This window comes from Octopus sinensis, linkage group LG15 (assembly GCF_006345805.1).
Source record: "Octopus sinensis linkage group LG15, ASM634580v1, whole genome shotgun sequence".
In the NCBI taxonomy this organism is placed as follows: domain Eukaryota; kingdom Metazoa; phylum Mollusca; class Cephalopoda; order Octopoda; family Octopodidae; genus Octopus; species Octopus sinensis.
Window position 1 is genome coordinate 25567915 of NC_043011.1, and position 20729 is coordinate 25588643.

Sequence of the window (20729 nt, forward strand, 5' to 3'; positions counted from 1 at the left end):
ATATATATATATATATATAGATATATGTGTGTGTATATATATGTATGTATGTGTGCTTATATATATTATACTAGCACTATGACCTGGCAACACACACACACACACACACCTGTTGAGGCAAGTAAAATCGAAATCGAAATCAAATTCGATGACTGTGCTGGTGGAGCGCTAAGAGTACCATACGAGTGTGATCATTGCCAGAGCAACAAGCTGGCCTCTGTGCCAATGGCACGTAAAAAGCACCATTCAAATGTGATTGTTACCCGCGTCGCCTTACTGGCACTTGTGCTGGTGGCATGTGAAAAAACATTTGAGCGAGGTCGTTGCCAGTGCCGCTGGACGGGTTCCTATGCAGGTGGCACATAAAAAGCACTATTTGAGCGTAGTTGTTGCCAGTACCACCTGACAGGCCTTCATGCTGGTGGCATGTAAAAGCACCCACTATACTCTTGGAGTGGTTGGCGTTAGGAAGGGCATCTAGCTGTAGAAACTCTGCCAGATCAGATTGGAGTATGGTGCAGCCATCTGGTTTGCTAGACCTCAGTCAAATCGTCCAACCCATGCTAGCATGGAAAGTGGATGTTAAACGATGATGATGATGATGATGATATATATATATATATATATATATATATATATATATATATATATATATATATATATATGTGTTTTTATTTAGTATGAGGCAAAGTAAGTTTTCACAAACAGCAAAGCTGTCAAACTATCATTAATAATCATTTTAATACTGCAATGACTCCAGTGTGTTGTAAAAAAATGATTTTTCTTAAATCACATGGTAGAAAAATAAGGGAATGCATGTACAATATTGTTTACACTAATGCAATAGTGTTTACAATACAACTGTAAAGTTCAGAATAATATCACAGCATTTACAATAATACCATTATTAACAACATTAGAATTTATAAACTTTCAAGAGAATGCGGAATAAATTATTTTTTGGAATGGTAGATCTTGAAGCAAATAAAGCTATGAATATAATAGTATGTAGATATTGATTTCAAATTTGGGTACAAGGCCAGCATGTTCATAGAAAGAGTTAAGTTGATTACATCAATCCATAGGGCTCAAAATGTACTCATTTTATCGACCCAGAGAAGATGAAAGGCAATGCTGACCATGGCAGAATTTGAACTCAAAATAAATAGTGTGTAAATATTCTTTTCTACTCTAGGCACAAGGCTCGAAATTTTTGGGGAGGGGGGCCAGTCAATTAGACCAACTCCAGTACACAACTGGTACTTAATTTATCGACCCCAAAAGGATGAAAGGCAAAGTTGACCTCAGAGGAATTTGAACTCAGAACATAGACAGATGAAATACCGCTAAGCATTTTGCCTAGCATGCTCACGTTTCTGCCATCTTGCTGCCTTAGTTGTCTGTAATATTCGTTTCTACTCTAGGCACAAGGCCTGAAATTTTTGGGGAGGAGGGGGCAGTCAATTAGATCAACCCCAGTATGCAACTGGTACTTAATTTATTGACCCCGAAAGGATGAAAGACAGAGTTGACCTCAGCGAAATTTGAACTCAGAACATAAAGACAGATGAAATACTGCTAAGCATTTCGCCTGGTGTTCTAACATTTCTGCCAGCTCACCACCTTAAATAGTGTGTAAATATTGAGTTACAAAAACCCCTTTGGATTGAAAAATTCAAAGGCTGCCTCTGGACTTGACTTTTTCTATTATTTATAGTCTTATTTGGTTTTGAGAGCCACAGTTCCAAAAGAGAATTAACAACATAGTGTTTATAACAATAATGTTTACAATAGACAGATTATAACTGATGTTTGTTAATAACATAGAATAATTAATCAGCGCTCTTCTTCTGTGTAATTTGCTCTCTCTCAGCAACTGCTTTAGCTAGAGCATCAACCATTGGCTTGGGGTCGTAGCATGGTCCTTTGCCACCCAGATCAACAGGAATCAGGGAAGGTTTGAAACACCGCCAGAAAGGTTCGAGATCATAGCCATATAAAAATACCTGTGAAATAGATTAGGAAAGATTGTCAATATTCAGGTGTTGCTATCATATAAGGTGAGTCCTACATCTGTCATTGGGCCATTGTTATACCCTTAAGGTTTAATATTGTTCATATACTAGTTTTAGAGAAAGCGATCTTTTAGAGAGGATAAGTGGATAGATACACACACACACACACGCGCGCACACACACACATACACACACATGTGCGCATACACACATGCATACAACCACACACACACACACGTATGCACACAGATGTATATGTGTGTATATGTATGTGTATGTATATGTTTGTATATATATGTATATAATTGGTGTGAGAGTCCAAATCTGACCACTTTGAACAATATTTTGGCTTGATATGACTGGTTTAAATGCTAAAGGGTTAACTACTCAGAAGAAACTTGGTAGCTTTTGAGTATTTAAAAGTGGTTCATATTCTCTTTGCAAAAAGTGGCCTTCACTTCAATGTAGACAAAATATTTGATATGTCAGAGGGGTCTGACATTAACAATGATACTCTGAATAGTGGAAATGATCCAATAAAACTCCACCTTTTTTAATACAAAACAGGAAAATTGGTGTAAAAACCCCATTATTTGAAAAAATAAGACATAAAAAGACACACTCAGAATAAATAATGAAATTATTGTATACAGTGCTCAGGTGCACCACAACTTGTCAGAAAGTGCATATAAAGTATATGCAGTAATGTACGAATGTCTGGAAAGTGAACAATGTATGAGTCAGATACATGCTTGTGTGTGTATGGAGGGGAGAAAATCAGGTGTAGTGTTGGCGAATCTCAGAAAGCATGGAAGTTTTGAAGGATGCAGTGCTTCGACAACTAACAACTGATGCTGGCATTTTTTGTTCTATGCTTCAGCAACTCTCAGCGTGAAAAAATGTTTCCTAAAGTCATGGGAGCTGTGCTGTTTTCTGACTTTATAAATATGTCCACAGGTGTTAGACGGGTGGAGTTTGAAAAGGTGCTCAGAGTTATTGTTTGTAAGATGGTTAATAATTTTGAAGCATGGAGTGAACTACCCACATCAGCTGTTAGCTGCCAAGACACTACATCCTTCAAAACTTCTATGCTTCATGAAATTTGCCAATGCACCCCATGCCTTTTTTTTTGTTAAAGACTTATTTGCTGGTCATTTCCTCTGCATATTCTGTGCTGTTCCTGCAGTTTGGTTACTTTCACTGATGAGTCGTAGCATAGTACAATAAGTCCATTAATATTATTTTAAAGATAGTATAGGAAGGGACGTAATTCATGATGAAAGTGTTTGTTTTATCTCATACAAATTTAGTGTCTCATAAGAAAAATCTTTATACAGAAGTAACTTCACAAAAATCTCTCTCGCTTTCATTTGACTCAGATAAACAGAATAGGGATAAAAAAGTATGTATGTTTGTGTGGCTGTATGTGTGATTATGCATATGTATTCATATAGGCATGTGTGTGCCTGTGCAAGAGAGTGTATTTGTATGAGCACAGTGTGTGAGAGAGTATGCATTGTGTGTGTGTGCATGCATGTGTGCGTGTGTGTGTGTGTGACAGTTTTCAATTTTCAAGGAATAAATTTGCACCCATGCCCCATGCTTACCCTACTGGCTAGTTTTGTCTTCAGAAAGGGCCTTATAAGCCTGACGGTGTGAGTAAAGAACCAGGGCTGATAGATGAAGTGTGCTCCCTTAAACCTAGAAGGAAATGTCCCCTGTAAAAAAAAAAAAAAAAGTTAGCAAGGGCAGCATAAAAGCAGAAGTATATCACATGAACAGGTATGGAATCAAAGCATCACCACCATCACCATCACCATAACCATTACCAGTAATATCATCGCAGCACAAAGCATAGAACCTTCTCAGTGATATATCAAATTGCTAGAAATAGCAGTCAGATTTTTCTAAAATAATTTCTAATTATCTTAAAGAAAGGAAAAAAGGCACTTTGGATAATGTCAATTTGGATACTCATAAAGAAAAAAAAAACTTGATGGTCATGAATGAAATGTCTCTGATCATAGGTCTGTTTGACAAGGGCTGACTAAGGGCTAAATAATGACTACAACAATATGAACAATAAAGCGTCCTCTTTTTCAGACTTCCTCCCCAACTAGAAACCCAGCTTCAGAAACATTTATTCAAAAGATCACCAACCAAGTCCCTCAACTTGCAAGAAATAACGACTAAATCTCCCTCAAATCATTCACTGATATAATTTTTATTTGGAATGTTGGATCTTGAAGCAGACAAGCAGCTATAAATAACAGCATAATTTTTTTTAAAGACAGCAATGTGTGATTTGAGGAAAATTTGGATGCTATTTCTATTAGCTGAGTGACATTGTGGTGACTCATTTATCAAGTGGATAACCTATTTATTTGGATGGAGGTCCAAAATATCAGTAGTTTGAGATAAGTCGAATAATTTTTAGGTATTAGATAAGCTTTATCTATCTGTGTGAGAGAGCAAACGTCAAGCATTACCAGTGTGTCTACTTACTTGTATGCTTTCGACCATTTTCTTCATGTCAGAGGGACGAGTTGTCAGTGCTTGTAGTAATGAGTAATCCCTGAAGTTCTCTACAATAGTTATGCCATTCAGTTGAGTTTCTTCATTCAGGAGTAGATAGTCCAAGAGAAAGAGATAAGACCTCAATACCACATCGTTAGGGAATTTGTTTCGATCCCAGTTCCCTATACTGAACAGCAGCACAATACATCCCTAAATTAAGAGAAGAAAAATGAGTGAGTTTACATGACATGTGTGTGTGTGTGTGTGTGTGTGTGTGTGTGTGTGTGTGATTGTGTTTATCTGTATCTATAATAGGCAGGATGTGTGTGTATGTGTGTGTACATGAATGTAATTTGTGCACGTCCACAAATTAGCATGCATGTTGCTCCAATTTTAGGAGGACATTCATCATGATCCTAGTTGTATTTTCTTAAACTTATTTTTACCAGAGGCACCAATGAATAGCAGTAAAAATAAATTTTCAACCTAAACTTTTAACAATTTTCAAGTCAGAAAAATCACCATTGTTTGCAAACAGGAGTTAAGTCCCCTTCTAGTGACAAGTTAGTTTTTGTTAAGACTTTTGTTGTTTTTTTCCATCAAGAAAAAAGTGCTTTGTAGATATACGGGCAACACACACACGAACATGTATATGTACAAAAAACATGTATGCAATAGGTGTATGTACGTACGTGTGTGTATGTGTGTGTTGCCCATATATATATATATATATATATAAACAAATTTCAACAGATTTTACCCAAATTTGACGTCGATGTTACTCCTCCTCACCTCTACCTCCACCTCTTTCTCCTTTTTATCTTCCACCACCACCACCACAACCACCACCTCAACAACAGCAGCTGCAGCAGCAACAACAGACCGGGCGTTGTGTGTGTTTATTGAGTGAAAACACCTAAAGCTCCACGAAGCTCCAGCAGGGGGTGGGGTGGTGGCAACCCCTGTTGTACTCTTTCGCTCCAACTTTCTCTCACTCTTTCTTCCTGTTTCTTGTCCCCGACTTCCTACGCAACCGCTGAGCCTGGATGTGCATTCATCTATCCGTCGATGCTCTCGGTGTCGGGGGTTGACCTGCTTTCTCTTCTGCGGGTCTTACGAATAGCAGAGGACCACGTTTCGGACTTCTAGGACGAAGACTGTTTTGCTCAACAAACAAACAAACAAAGCAGCAACAACAACTTGTGAAATCATTTGTCTTTGTTTCTAAGACTCTCTTGTTACTTAAATTCTGACAAAAAGTCGTAAATTCTCACCTGTGCATCTCGTTCTGGTAAAATACCTGGAAAGCCATTTAACAAACACTCTCGAACAGATTCAAATGTCAGGTCTTCTGAGACTTCAGGGTACTTTCTTTTAAATTTAACATGACCTAAAAAGGAAAAAGCTTGAATGATTATTCTCCCCACAACCAGTTCATGACAGGTGTTAGCATGTTTATGTCCCCTGTAACTTAGCAGTTCAGCAAAAGAGACCTATAGAATAAGTACCATGCTTGAAAATAAGTCCTGGGGTCAATTTGCTTCAAGGTGATGCCCCATTATGGCCATTATCCAATGTCCAAAACAAGTAAAAGATCAAAGATAAAAGACATTAGGCAGGACATCTCTCTCACAAGCTAAAGAAGGCCTGGGACTCCAAATTGCCCAGGCAAATCAAACTCAAGCTGTTCATTGCAACTGTCGAATCAGTGCTGTTATATGGCAGTGAAACATGGACACTGACATATTATCAAATGGGCTAAATGGCTGCAACACAAGGATGCTACAAATGGCCGTAAATGAGAAATGACAGCATCACCACCACCACCACCACCACCACCACCACCATCACCACCACCGCCACTGCCACCGCCACCTCCACCGCCACCACCACTGCCGGCATAAAGATAAAGATGCACACACACAAACACGTGTGCATGCACGCACGCACACACACACACACACACACACACACACATACACACACATGGTGGGTTTTCACACAGTTTCTGTCTATCAAATTCACACATAGAGCATTGGTTGGCATGGGGCTATAATAGAGGACACTTACCCAAGGTGCTGTGCTGTGCAGTGGGACTGAACCTGAAGCCACATGGCTGCAATAACAATCCTCTTGTCCCAATAAAAATACTAGTCTGATTATGTCAGTGGTTTCTCTTAAAATTGTTCAGTATTTTTAAAATTATTTTTTAATAGAATTGTTGAGAGATGTTTAACATTTCTACTATTAAACTATGACTATAGTGAGATGCTTGAGTCAATAGTGTGCCAGCAAAAAAAAAAAAAAAAAAATAACACAACAAAATATTTCCGTTATGCTTCAAGCTAAAATTGTGTCAAACCCAACTTTGCTTTTCAATAGATAAATACCAATCATTATTATAATAATTATTTGAAAATTACTGTTATTGATAATAAACATTGCCATGGGGACCTATATCTCTAGAGGAGGGAGTCTAGTCCACTGTATTAGTCACTTTTTGAAATGACTTAATCAAAAGAGGAAAGGCAACACACTTGTGAGTATTTTCAGAACCTTCAACACAAATTGGACAAAAGGATGAAGGAAGAATTTATCCCCAAACAGATCTCATCTAAATACTTGCAATTGAGTAGATTTTGCCTAAGTCACTCAAGAAACAGGTATTAAATGAAGTGTAATAAGGGAAAGACTCTTTATATATTGGAACATAATTTATTTGTTACATAATTAGGAATGGTTTTCATGCAATATGATTAACCCTTTCGTTACTGTATTTATTTTGAGATGCTCTGTGTTTCTTTCAATTACTTTAAATACAACAAAGAATTTAGTAAGATAACTTAGTTATCATTAAGCTAGTGTTGGGGACATAAACTGTGACTAAGGTTTGGTGGAAGGTTTTATTAAAAATTTTTGAAAACAAGACTTTCGTACTCAGAGCCAGAGCTGGTTTCAGCCGGGTTGGTAGCGAAAGGGTTAATGGGAACATTCAGATGAAACTGCAATATGATACATACAGAAAGTGTTTGTTAGAAACTCAACATTTCAGCTAATTTTTACATTTGAAATACATATTCAGGTGTTGTGGTGTGTCTTCTTCAAAGATCATTCCAGGTTGAATATGTAGCTGTGAACACAGCTACCAGGAGAGTGTACACCAACTTGACTCAAGATACTCTGAATCTTTGGCACTCAGTTTGGCTGTATTTGTAGGCTTTGCTCATGGAAAGTTCTAGTCAGACCACCAAAATTATTACCTGAACAATGGCTGTTCATTGGATAAAATGTCAGTTGTGCACATGATTAAACTGTGATTTCTATCTGGCAAAATGTGGGATCGAATTCAATGCTATAGAAGTAATGGATTAAGTCTAACATCTAAGAAAAGTAATACTTCCTCTGGGTGGGCTAATACACACAGTTCTTGTCCTTTAAGTTTCACTCATTAGGCTTCAGTTTCCCCTAAGACTATAGTAGAAGACATTTGTCTCTGGTGTCATGCAATGAGATCGAGTCCAGAATCATGTAGTTGGAAAGCAAATTTCTTGCAGTGTAAAGGACAAAAATGTCTCTTGCCTTGCCTTGGCAAACAACTCCAAAAAGGAATTCAACTGCCTGACTAGAATTTACTGTATGGCTCATAGACATTCTCTCTCCTATTGGCCAGTAGACAGAATACCCAAGGACACCCTCCCCCATACTTGCACATTTGTTCTCACTGACTTCTCTTGCAAAAGAGAGCACACTTAAATCACCTGTTTCATCACGTGACGTCATTTCCCCTCTCACTTCCAGTGCATCATCCCTATGCTACACTTCTAAACCACACAGCTATGCTTGTGCCTGTTCATGTGCATGTGTGTGTGTGTGAGCTTATTTTGTTAACTCAGGAATAATCAAAAACGAAAGAGATCTGAACTCAAAATGCAGAGGAAAAGCATTAAACAGTTTATCTAGTATTTTACATTTTCAATCACTTTACTTCCTTTGAAACAATGATTATATTGCAGTGTGGAAGGTGTTTATAAGTTATTTAAGAAACACACAAAAAACCATTAGATTCACTTCAACATTTAAATTTAATTTGCCAAAATATTTTTGTCGCTTTGAGACTGCGACCTGTTCACTGACAAAATTCCGTGCTGCATGGAATTTTGTCAATGAACAGGTCGCGGTCTCAAAGTGACGAAAATATTTTGACAAGTTAAATTTAAATGTTGAAGTGAATCTAACAGTTTTTTTGTGTGTTTCTTAAATGGCTTATAAACACCTTCCACACTGCAATTGTTTTCGTTCCAGCACACGATCTCAGATCAGGTCACTTGCTATGCAAGTACATCTCCGTAAATGATTATATTGATTTTTTTTTTTACTGCAGAGGAGTGTGTTTACTTGATTAAATCACTCAGTTCATGACTGATATTTATTAGCTGGGGGAGTGGGTACATTTGATTAAATCATTCCAATATATAATTTATAGAAGGAATGTGCATATTTGATTAAATTACCCAAAACACAACTGATATTTATTAGTTGAGGGAGTGGGTATATTTGATGAGATCACCCCAGTGTATGATTTGTGGATATAATGTTTATATTTCATTAAATCATCCAATACATGACTCATATTTATTAGTTGAGGGAATGGATATACTTAATGAAATCATTCCACTTTATGATTGATACTTATTTGCTGGAGGAGTCGATACACATGTTTAAACTGCCCTAGTATATGATTAAAACTTATTTGTTGGGGGAGTGTGTATACTTGATTAAATAATCTCAGCACATGAGTGACATTTACTTGATGAACAATGGGAAGGAGAAAAACTCAAACCAAGCATAGCACAATTTGAATTCAGATTGTAAATAGACAGAAATATGAATGCTATTTCTAACATTCTGCAGTATTAGACCGGAGTGACATTTTAAAATATCTTACTTTTGATCAGCTCAAATGTTCTTTCAACATCAAACTTTTTAGACCTGAGAAATTTGAGGAGGTGGTCATCATCTTCAGTTGGAAAACATGCCTCTATATTGTTGTCAGATTTAATTAGTTCTCGTATTTGTGTTAAACATTCATCTCGTTTGTCTTTAGTTTCATTTAATTCTGTTTGGGCTCGAGTTTGAAATTCTTCTGGAAGTGAGGGAAGTTTGCGGAAAATTTGGTCATAGAAGGATTCCATTCTGAAATGATAGACATGTATATATTACTAATTGCATTTATTTATTTATCTATAATAATAATAATAATAATAATAATAATAATAATAATAATAATAATAATAATTAATTCGTTTATTGGCCACAAGGGCTAACAAAAATCAAATAAAACATGTAAGGACAAAATACAAGATGAAAGTTACAAAAGGGTTTTATCTGTTTGAAATGTCCATGTAAAAATGCAAGTTAACGAAAATATAACAAGTAAAAACTCCCAATGGGGGGAGGCACTTCGAAAGGTTACTTGTGGAAAAACCCATAAAAACCATGGGAGCCTGGTCAAAAAGTGGGTAGCAAGCCCTTTTCTCCTTTTATATTACCTTTTTTTCTTACAGGTGTATTCTCAGAAGTGGTCCGTTCATAATGGCCATTCTTCTGACATTCACCCACCTTTCAATAAATTTGCTACGAGACAGCACTTCCCTCTCTACTCTCATCTTCCTTTTCAAGTGAAACTTGAAAAAGTTGATGAGGCCTTGGCCAAAGAGGAAAGTGTCTGACTTTAGCCCTTTCAAACGGGTCCACCATACCACCTCTTTTGCTACAGCCACTACACAGAGGAAAATTGCCTTGCTCTTCCGGTTAAAGGAGGTCGGCGGGGCAATCTTCACTATGGATTCAGCTGAGGTGACACTTGTTTACTGGTCATGCTTTAAGAACTCTGTGAAGAATTCTTGCAGTTCCCAGCAATGCTGATTTTTATAGGCATTCTACCTTCACACTGGCACTGATCTTTTTCGCATCCAGTGGGGTGCTCTGGAAGTAACACTCCATAACCATCATGTTTACTTGTTTACTCCACTTATGTCTTGTATGCAGTTGCTGGATTACAACTGGGCCCACCCTGCTGCACAGTGGGGCACCTGCTGAGTGTGGCACCTGCTGAGTGTGACACCTTCATTATTGGTTCCAGTCCTGCTTACACCTTTATTGTCATCAATTTTGCTTGGCATTTTCACTCACAAATGAGGTGTGTTTTTAGGTTACTACCAACCTGTATTTTTATCAAGACACCATCTCTATGAAGGTAGTCTACTAAGGTGGCAGGGCCCAATTTTCGATGGTGAAATAAACATTGGGGATGCAAGAGAAACTGTGGGTGGTACTCGGAGGTATTGGAAGCTCACTTTCTGAAACTTTTATCTTTTAATCTTTTACTTGCTTCATTCATTTAACTGTGGCCATGCTGGGGCACCACCTTGAAGGGTTTTAGTCAAACAAATCAACCCCAGGACTTTTTTGTAAGTTTAGAACTTATTCAATCAGTCTCTTTTGCCAGTTACTGGCAAGTTACTGGGATGTAAACAAACCAGCACTGGTTGTCAAGTGATGGTGGGGGACAAACACAGACACAAAGACACACACACACACACAATGGGTTTCTTTCAGTTACTGTCGACCAAATCCACTCACAAGGCTTTGGTCGGCCCAAGGCTATAGTAGAAGACACTTGCCCAATACGTCATGCAGTGGGACTGAACCTAGAACCATGAAGTTGTGAAGCAAGTTTCTTACTACACAGCCATGCATTGGAAACGTTCCTATACGATATGCAGGTATCTCAGAGTCATAGTATTTTGCTCCTCTGCTGGAGCTCAACAAAACATATTCAGCAAATCTTTCTCACCTCATTTCATGCCAGCCTTCGCACATAGCTTCCACATTTAGTACCCATGTCTCACTACTATGTGATATCACAGTTTATTAGCAATAAGCTTATATTTAATTTATTGTAAAGAGCTTTTCCTAGTTGACCTATAACACTCTATTTATTTGACAAAACTTCAAACCTGAAAGACTTAACCCATTTCAATACTGGTCTGTTCTGAATTAAACAATAGCAATAACATAAACCCAAGATGTAGAATGTATAAAAAAATTATAAATGACACATTTCACAAAACACTCAAACATTAGTACTAATTTTTAAAGTCTTTAATTGCATTTCTATCCATCCATCCACCCACCCAACATGTGTATACATGTGTGTGTGAAATTGTTTGTACCTCCTTTGACAGGTAAGAGGGAAATATCCTGTTAAATAAATAGTATGATAAATATCTAGGGAAGGGTGTGGCTATATGGGTGTGTTGCAGGCATGTTGCACATCCATACTATGCAGCTTGTGCTAAAATAAAAGCATGAAGTTGTTTGAATAAAAAGTAAATAAACAGAGAAAAACAGTTTCAAAGTCTGATATATCTGTTTTAGTAATTAAACTGTGGCCATGCTGGGGCATTATCTTGAAGAATTTTTAGTTGAATGAATCGACCCTCTTTACTCTTTTACTTGTTTCAGTCATTTGACTGTGGCCATGCTAGAGCACCACTTTTAGTCGAGCACATCGACCCCAGGACATATTCTTTGTAAGCCTAGTACTTATTCTATCGGTCTCTTTTATTGAACCGCTAAGTTACGGGGACGTAAACACACCAGCATCAGTTGTCAAGTGATGTTGGGGGGACAAACGCAGACACACAAACATACACACACACATATATATATATATACATATACAGATATACAATGGGCTTCTCTCAGTTTCCGTCTACCAAATCCACTCACAAGGCTTTGGTTGGCCTGAGGCTATAGTAGAAGACACTTGCCCAAGGTGCCACGCAGTGGGACTGAACCCAGAACCGTGTAGTTCATAAGTAAGCTACTTACCACACAGCCACTCCTGTGCCTATGTACTTTTGTGTTTTTGTTTAAGCTGGGTACTTATTCTGTTGGTTTCTTTTGCCAAACTGCTAGGTTACGGAGAAGTAAACACTTCAACACCAGTTGTCAAGTGGTGGTGGTGGTTTACAGACACAGACACGGATACAAAACTACACACACACACATACTCACGCAAACACACACACACACATATATATATATATATATATATATATATATATATATACATACGCACACACATACATATGTACACACTCACACACACTCACGCATGCACACACACACACACACACACACACACACAGAATGAGCTTCTTATACAGATTCTGTCTACCAAATCCGCTCACAAAGCTTTGGTTGGCCTGACGCTATAGTAGAAGATACTTGCCCAAGGTGCTACACACTGGGACTGAACCCAGAACCATGTTGTTGGCAAGCAAGCTTCTTACCACTCAGCCACGCCTGTGACAATTAAAAAAACCCCAAAGAATTTCAAAACTCATAGACTTGTTCAATAGTCTAATGACTGTTAGGTAAATTAGTAAAACACAGGATGTGTAGAATATAATAAAAGTAACATACCAAGCCAAGTAGCTATTTTCAGTTCCATAAATAAACTTTGAAAGTAAGGTGAATCTCTATGAAATGAATATCCACAGCCTTTAGCATCTATTTATTCTGCTGGAATCGCTTATAGAGCAACCATTAGCACTGAAATTTGGTTAGTGTCAGCAGTGAGGCTTAAATATATAAAATAGTTATCGCTGTTTAGTGACAGATTATCAAAACGAACTATCAGGACTTGATGTAATTATACATGTATATATATTTAGAATTACAGGCACACACACACACACACACACACACACACACACACACACACACACACACACACACACACACACACACACACACACACACACACACACACACACATACAGACTCACACGCACACATACTTAGATATGTGATTGCAAAGATTACAAAAATAAAAAAAAAATTTACTAGTTGAAATTGGTACTTAATTTAATACATTGCTGTATGCCTAAATATATCTGTGAAACGAAATAATTTTTTTCCTATCTGTGAATATATGCATGTGTGTGTGTGTATACATACACATATATACATATACATGCACACACATATATATATATTTGTGCATATTTGTGCATGTGTATATATATATATACATTATTCATGTATGTATATAATAATAATAATTGTGTACAGTGCTCAGGTGCACTACATATCTATGTACATACAAACACACACACATACATACGTACATGCATACATACATACATACATACATTCACATACATTCACATATACACAGATTTTAAAGTCAAACACTTGCATACACACACATACACACCCACACATACATGTATGCATGCACAGAGAGAAAAACCCATTTTTTAACTCTATATTATTTACCTATAAAAGCCCAAGTATTAGTGACCTTTGGTGAAAGAGAAGCCATACGCAGTATAGTTTGATGCAGAGAAAGAGACTTTGTTAAAAGAGCATATCATATGTTGAAGATAAAAACAGAAATGCTATGGAGGAATGTGATAATTCAGTAACTATTCCTCCTTTTCACTCTCTCTATCTTTGCTGCCTGTTCTATTTATTTACGAACTAGCAGCTGCTAGGTTCCTTTGTTTATCACTTCACTTCAATTAGGAGTCTAGTTTTTATAATCATTTGGCACTCAAGAGTGTGTGTGTGTGTGTGTGTGTGTGTGTGTGTGTGTGTGTGTGTGTGTGTGTGTGTGTGTGTGTGTGTGCGTGTGTGTGTGTGTGTTTGCGTGTGTGTGCGTGCGCGCGCGTGTGTGCTACTGTCACATTTCGAGACTGACTTAGATATTCATTCTTTACTGGGAGGCTGATAAAATAAAGTACTAGTTCAGTACTGGAAGTACCTTCAAAATTTCTAACTTGTGCCCCGAGTTACAACTTGAATTGTTATCACTGTATAACTGACTTATGTGTTTATGTTGAACAACTGTGGTTGTGTGATGAAAGCAGACACATCCTGCTATCAACTGTAAAGATTGACCCACTGCTTTCCTGTAGTAAAGAAGAGTGACATGCCTTCCTATGCTTGTTGACTACAATGAAGGAGTGTTCTGTTGTTCTGTGGCGGATGTGGCTGAAAAGTTTGAAAACTGAGCTTTTTCCCTCACCCATCAAGACCTCATCAATTTCTTCAAGTATCCTTTAAAGAGGATGGTGAGGGCTTCCCAACTATATTGTTTTGAGTTCAGTCCCATTGTGTGGCATCTTCAGCAAGTGTCTTTTACTGTAGCCCTGGGTTAACCAAACCCTTGTGCATAGATTTAGTAGAAACCAAATGATGGTACCTGCTACACACACACACACATGTAAATATATATAGATATGTATGCATGTATATATGTTTGTGTGTGTGCATATGTTTGTGTCACCTTGTCTTGATATTGCATGATTGTTGTAAATGAATATTGTTCATTTACAATATTCAGCAAAAACATATTTGGCCATGGGGGAATATTACCTGGACTAGAAGTAGGTAAGGGTTGGCAACAGGAAAGGCATCCAGCTGAAGAAAATCTGCCACAGTAAAACCCTGTCCAATCCATGCAAGCATTGAAAGGCAAACATTAAAATGCTGATTGTCATAACGAGGAAGATACAATAAAAAATTTGGAAGGATTTAATAATATACGAGGGGCTGCCGGAAAGTTCCTGGTTTTAAGGGTATCATGAAAGGCCTAGTTGGAGGCCCAACCTTCCAAGTTCTTTTACAGGGCTTAGAAAAACTAAAGGATCACTGCAATAAGTGTGTGAATCTGAAAAGGGAATATGTTGAATAAAATCATAATTAACTGATCCTCCTGTATTTTCTGTTACCCAAAGCTAGGAACTTTTCGGTACCCCCTCGTAATTAATTTTTTCATTACTAATCAGATGCTTTGAACTTACCTTTAGCAAAATGTTCTCATAGAAAACTATAATAGGCTTAATATGTTTAAATTTATAAATATAAACACACTTTAAAATGATCAGATTTACATCATTAAATCATTGGCAGTTTCAAGCAAGTTGATATCAAAAGGTTTAACCAGGCATTGGTAAATCACTGATAAAGCACTGTTTTCATTAATCCGGCTCTGATAAGGTAACTATTAGTAACAGTAGAACTTTAATTATACATTTAAGATTTAGTCCATTATTTCACAACTGATAAATATCAACCTTCAACCCCATATTAATTTTTCTTTTATTAATCTGGTATAAACAATTCAAGCAGTATTAAATTAAAATATCTAAATGTGTCTAATACGTAATGTATATATGCTGTTGATAAGCTAGTTATTGCAGTATTTGTCCTGAGAAAGCATCTCTTATTAACGTGTTGTGTTAAAATTACAATAAATATTGGAAAGAAATGAAAATTCATCCCAGCAGTGGCCGGTAGGAATGCCAGATGCAGTTTGGCTTTTTATTTTGCCCTTTGCAGGCACATACTGTTTTTAGCATAGGAGATCCATAAGAGATGTTATTTCAGGACAGATATCACAGTAACTGGCCTATCAACAATGTATATACATTAAGTATGATATACAGATAGCTATTTTAATTTAATACTGTCTCAATTCTGTATATAAGATTAAAAAGAGAAAGAGAGGAAAAGCATTGATACATATATGTATATGTGCGTGCAGATCCACATATATGGAGACAAATGTAGGAGGTTACGGGGGTATGTAAGGTTGCAAGGTCAACCTGTGGTCTGCATAGATATCAGTGGTTAGGAACCCTGTCACTGGATATGGGGCAGCCAGTGTTGAGGTACAGCCGAATTCTAAGGTGGTAATCTGCGACCTTGATGTCAGAATCATCATGGACGCCAGAAAGTCAATCCTGGTTTACAACGGTTCCTTGTGAGTGAAGAAAGAAAGCAGTCCACTGTTTGATATTTCTACAGGAAACTACCATGAGACTAAGATTGCTGACTTCGCTGGGTTATTTATCTTGGCTACCCACAAGAAACACACACTTCCACATAGGTCAGTTCTTTACAGGGACAACAGCCTGGCAATCTCAAGCCATATGAACAGTCACACCTTGGACAAATTTAGAAAGGACCTAATAAAAATATTTAAAGAATTGGCCTATCCATAACAGTTTCCCCCAACTTGATCACAGTTGTCCTCCAAGATGTGACCTCAGACCTGAAAACAAGCAAGTACTACTGTTACAGAAAGCTGAACGAGGAAACTGTGTATATCAAGAGAAGCTCGAATCACTTCCCCACAGCTGTAAAAAGAAACCTAGTTTCAGGCATTAGCAGAAGACTGTCTAAGCTTTCAGCTGATAGGGAAATCTGCAACAGGGCTTTCCCCAACTAAAATGACTCAACAGGGAGGAGTGGATTTTCTTAGAAATTAGTATATTTGAAGGGAACCTAACCTCCACTCCTGCACCCAAAGAGGACCAGAAAGAGAAAGTTAATCTGGTTCAACCCTCTGTTTAACCTAGAAGTTTCCACCAACGTAGCTAGGAGCTTCTTGTCATGGAAAAGGATCATCAATATTATAAGCTTTTCAACCCACATTACATCAAGGTGAGCTACTCTTGTTTGGATAATGTTGTTTCTAACACTGTATGTTACAACAGATGTAAACATGCACTTGCACAACCTCCAACCCCAACTAGCAATTGCACAAATCCTACTAGCTGCCCTTTTGGAGAATCCTGTTTCTCAAGAGCTGTAGTCTACAGAGCCCCCCTCATACTACCTGGTGGCATTACAAGGCACTACATGGGCTTGACAACCAATGAATGCAGAATATGCATTTGCTTAGATGCAGGGATAGAGAGAATTCTTTGTCTCACTTCCTCTGGAGACTTCGTGACCTCTGGAATGAAACCCCCAACATCAAATGGACTATCATCAACACCTTACTCACCTAGCCCCCACAATTACCTGCTCTATCTTTATGAAAGACTGCATATCCTCCATCAACCTGCAATATCTATCAACAAGAAATATGAACTATCTTATTGCTGCTGTTAGAAGTACACCCTCTTGGTGAACTTCAAACCACTGACCACCGACAACCCAAATATATGATCTTAAAATTTGGCTACACCTCAACATTAGCTACCCCACATCTGCACACACACACATACACGTATATACATAGATACATACATACACACACACACACACACACATATATATATATATATATATATATATATATATATATATATATATATACATATATACACACATATATGTATATATAGATAATGATAAAGAGAACAGAGATTTTTCAAGTCTATAATTTTAACAACATTCACAGCATTCTTTTCTGGACCTGAGTGAATTTCAACTGCGTCGACTGCACACTGTTGGATATGCAACCTGGTCGCATGGTTGGTACAGTTTCATCAGGGTCCTTACTCCCAGCCATTTCGAAGTGGAACTGAAGGAATCAGCAAACTGAATGAATAAAGTGTTTTTTAGGTGGTATGGGTGCTATTGTTAATAGTTGTAGGAATCTTGACCTAGGGTTCACTTTTACTAAATGTGGTAAGCAAAGCGAAACATAGTCCTAAAAATAGGTCAAAGTTGGATTGAATGTTTATGTACATTTATTATTACTACTAGAAGTTTACCGTTCCACTCATTTCAAAGAGAATGTTCAATTTTTATTTATTTTTTTGTTCTTGTCACAATTGTTATTTTAGTAATTTTATTATTATATAAAGTGTAATGTGTTTATTTGAATTATTTAAATGTAAATTTTCTTGCATGAAGGCATCTTAGACTATGTTATTGTCCTGTGTTTATTAGATTAAATGTAGAAGTGAAAATTTCGTACATTTCCTCTACTCATAGGTCGCATCTTTTACCCCTTTCTGTAAGGTTTAGCCTTACTAATAATATTCCAGCCAATTGAATATATTTTGTAACTATCCTTCAGTGACCAAATTAATTTACTAATGCCAGTATAACTGTTCTTGTTCTTATTTCTGAAAGAATTTTCATGGTTAGCTACTCTTTGTTTAATAAAACATGAGCTGGCATCGACTCTCTGTCTTCTGACGTAACTTTGCACCTGTAAACCACATTTTTAATCTTACATTTAAAATTTAAAGGACATTGTCCATTCCTTGTGCAATCACAGATATTAGCTCTTCTAATTCTATTATTATTTTCTATGTTGGTTTCATTAAGGGTAATCTCTAACTTATTTTGCCTATTTTCCAGGTTATTTCTTCTATTCCTATTGATGATATTCTGGGTACTTCACTTTTTATCATTCTAGTTTTCCCTTCCTAGTCTCACGTTTGAATTAGTTATGGTTGATTCCCTTTGATTAGTGCTTCTGCTATAGCTGTTTCTCACACCCTTAGCTTGGTTAATTATATTAACATTGTTACTATTTATTACTAATCCACTATTTATATTTGAGTTACTACCATTAGTATTCTCAAGGAAATTACTTAACTTACTCCTGTTGTGTGCTGCTATAATTTGCTTGATGTTCCAGCTATTTGCTATTTATTGGAAAATATTTTTCCAATTTCAGGTAGAACAATTAATTAAGTTGAAAAGAATTTGCTTTCTGAAGGAACTTATATACCACTTGGCATTTTTAGAGAAATTTTTGGTATGGTTGCCTGCAGTTTTAGTTAAGGGTATAGTAAAAGTGCTTAATCTGTTTCCCTGGATTTTATATTTGGTCCTCTTGTTATTACAGTTGTTAATTATTTGTGTAGTTCCAGTGGACTGATCCAGTTAACTTCTTTATCCAAGTGCAGCTTATTAATGCTTCAATTACTATTTAAGTTTCTTGATACGTTATGTGACCCTAATTCTTTAAAATCGCTACTAACTTTCATATTAGTTGGTATTCTATAGTTATTTTCCCAGCGTTCGAAATTCCTACCCCCATCTCTCTCCTGATTGTTGATGGTGCTATGAGTCTCAACTGAATGGCTGGCTGTAGCCTTAAAAAGCAAATAAAAGTCACATTCGATCACAGCACCAATAACAGTTGGGCTTTGTGCAATGGCCATACTCGATAACGAGGGGGCAGCCATCATGTACGTATGTATGTATGTATGATGTATGATGTATGATGTATGTATGTATGTGTGTGTGTGTGTGTGTGTGTAGTATGTATGTATGTATGTGTGTATATGTATGTATGTATGTATGTATGTATGTATGTATGTATGTGTGTATATGTATATATGTATGTATGTATGTGTGTGTGTATGTATCCATCCATCCATATATATACATACATATATAATACACACACACACACACGCATAATATAATATCTGTATGTATGTGTGTGCATATGTGTGCGTATGTGTATGTGTATCTGCTTACATACGATGTCATTTTTGTATTATTTTTTCACACATTACTATGAACCACATTTATCTATAAGGATTCTATAGCCATAGTAAGTAATTATCTCATCAATTTACGAAAGAAAATAAGAACCTGCAATAGGAACTTGAAGTATCGGAGCCTGGCAGTGAACTACTATCTCTTCCAGCCTGTGGTGTTTGAGACATTTGGAGGGATGAGCCACTAACTGCAAAGTTCTTGTCATTGTTGGCAGGTCACCTTACCAAGGTACCAGGTGATGCCAGTGAGGGCGCTTGGCTTTTAGCAACGCCTTAGCCTCGCCGTTGCCTGTGGTAATGCTGCGAGCGTGCTGGCTTGTTGACTTTGTAGCGTGTGACCAATTAAAGTACTTGGTGCTGCATTGATGTAATTACTCTATTTCTTCTATTTTTCTTTTTTTCTTGCCCTTCTTTCTCCCTACTGCTTTTTCTTTCCTTTGTCTTTCTTTTGTAAAAACTTATGAAAGAATCATGATTATTGTTTAGGATTTGTATTATAATGTGGTTCTGTATTATTCATGTATCATATACATACATGTTACATATATGTATGTGTATATATATATATATATATATATATATATATATATATATGAAAATGCTCTGAGACCAACTTCTGTCACTTTCCAGGGAGAAAAACTAGAAATAGTTGATAGCTTCCGTTACCTAGGTGACCAAGTCAGCAGCGGGGGCAGGTGTACTGAAAGTAAGAATAGCTTGGGCAAAGTTCAGAGAGCTCTTACCTCTGCTGGTGACAAAAGGCCTCTCACTCAGAGTAAAAGGCAGACTGTATGACGCGTGTGTACGAACAGCCATGCTACATGGCAGTGAAACATGGGCCGTGACTGCTGAGGATATG

At 37.0% G+C, this 20729-nt stretch overlaps 2 protein-coding genes across 5 annotated transcripts in view; one reads left to right on the forward strand and one right to left on the reverse strand.

Moving 5' to 3' along the window:
• The window catches only part of LOC115219654 (trichohyalin-like), a 259067-nt gene that overhangs the window by 149579 nt on the left and 88759 nt on the right, over window positions 1-20729 (forward strand). The gene's annotated exons all lie outside the window — the stretch shown is intronic.
• Window positions 1523-15526, reverse strand: LOC115219739 (retinaldehyde-binding protein 1-like). Of its 2 annotated transcripts, none has more exons than XM_029789963.2 (7): window positions 15413-15526; window positions 13026-13183; window positions 9478-9725; window positions 5807-5922; window positions 4521-4742; window positions 3623-3733; window positions 1523-2006 (listed from the first exon to the last, which is right to left on the reverse strand). In XM_029789963.2, exons 3-7 carry the CDS (start codon window positions 9722-9724, stop codon window positions 1833-1835), a joined length of 870 nt encoding a protein of 289 aa, XP_029645823.1. In that variant the 5' UTR covers window position 9725; window positions 13026-13183; window positions 15413-15526; the 3' UTR covers window positions 1523-1832. The 2 variants fall into 2 exon arrangements, with proteins under 2 accessions (XP_029645823.1, XP_029645822.1); XM_029789962.2 differs by lacking the exon at window positions 15413-15526 and adding an exon at window positions 13884-14036.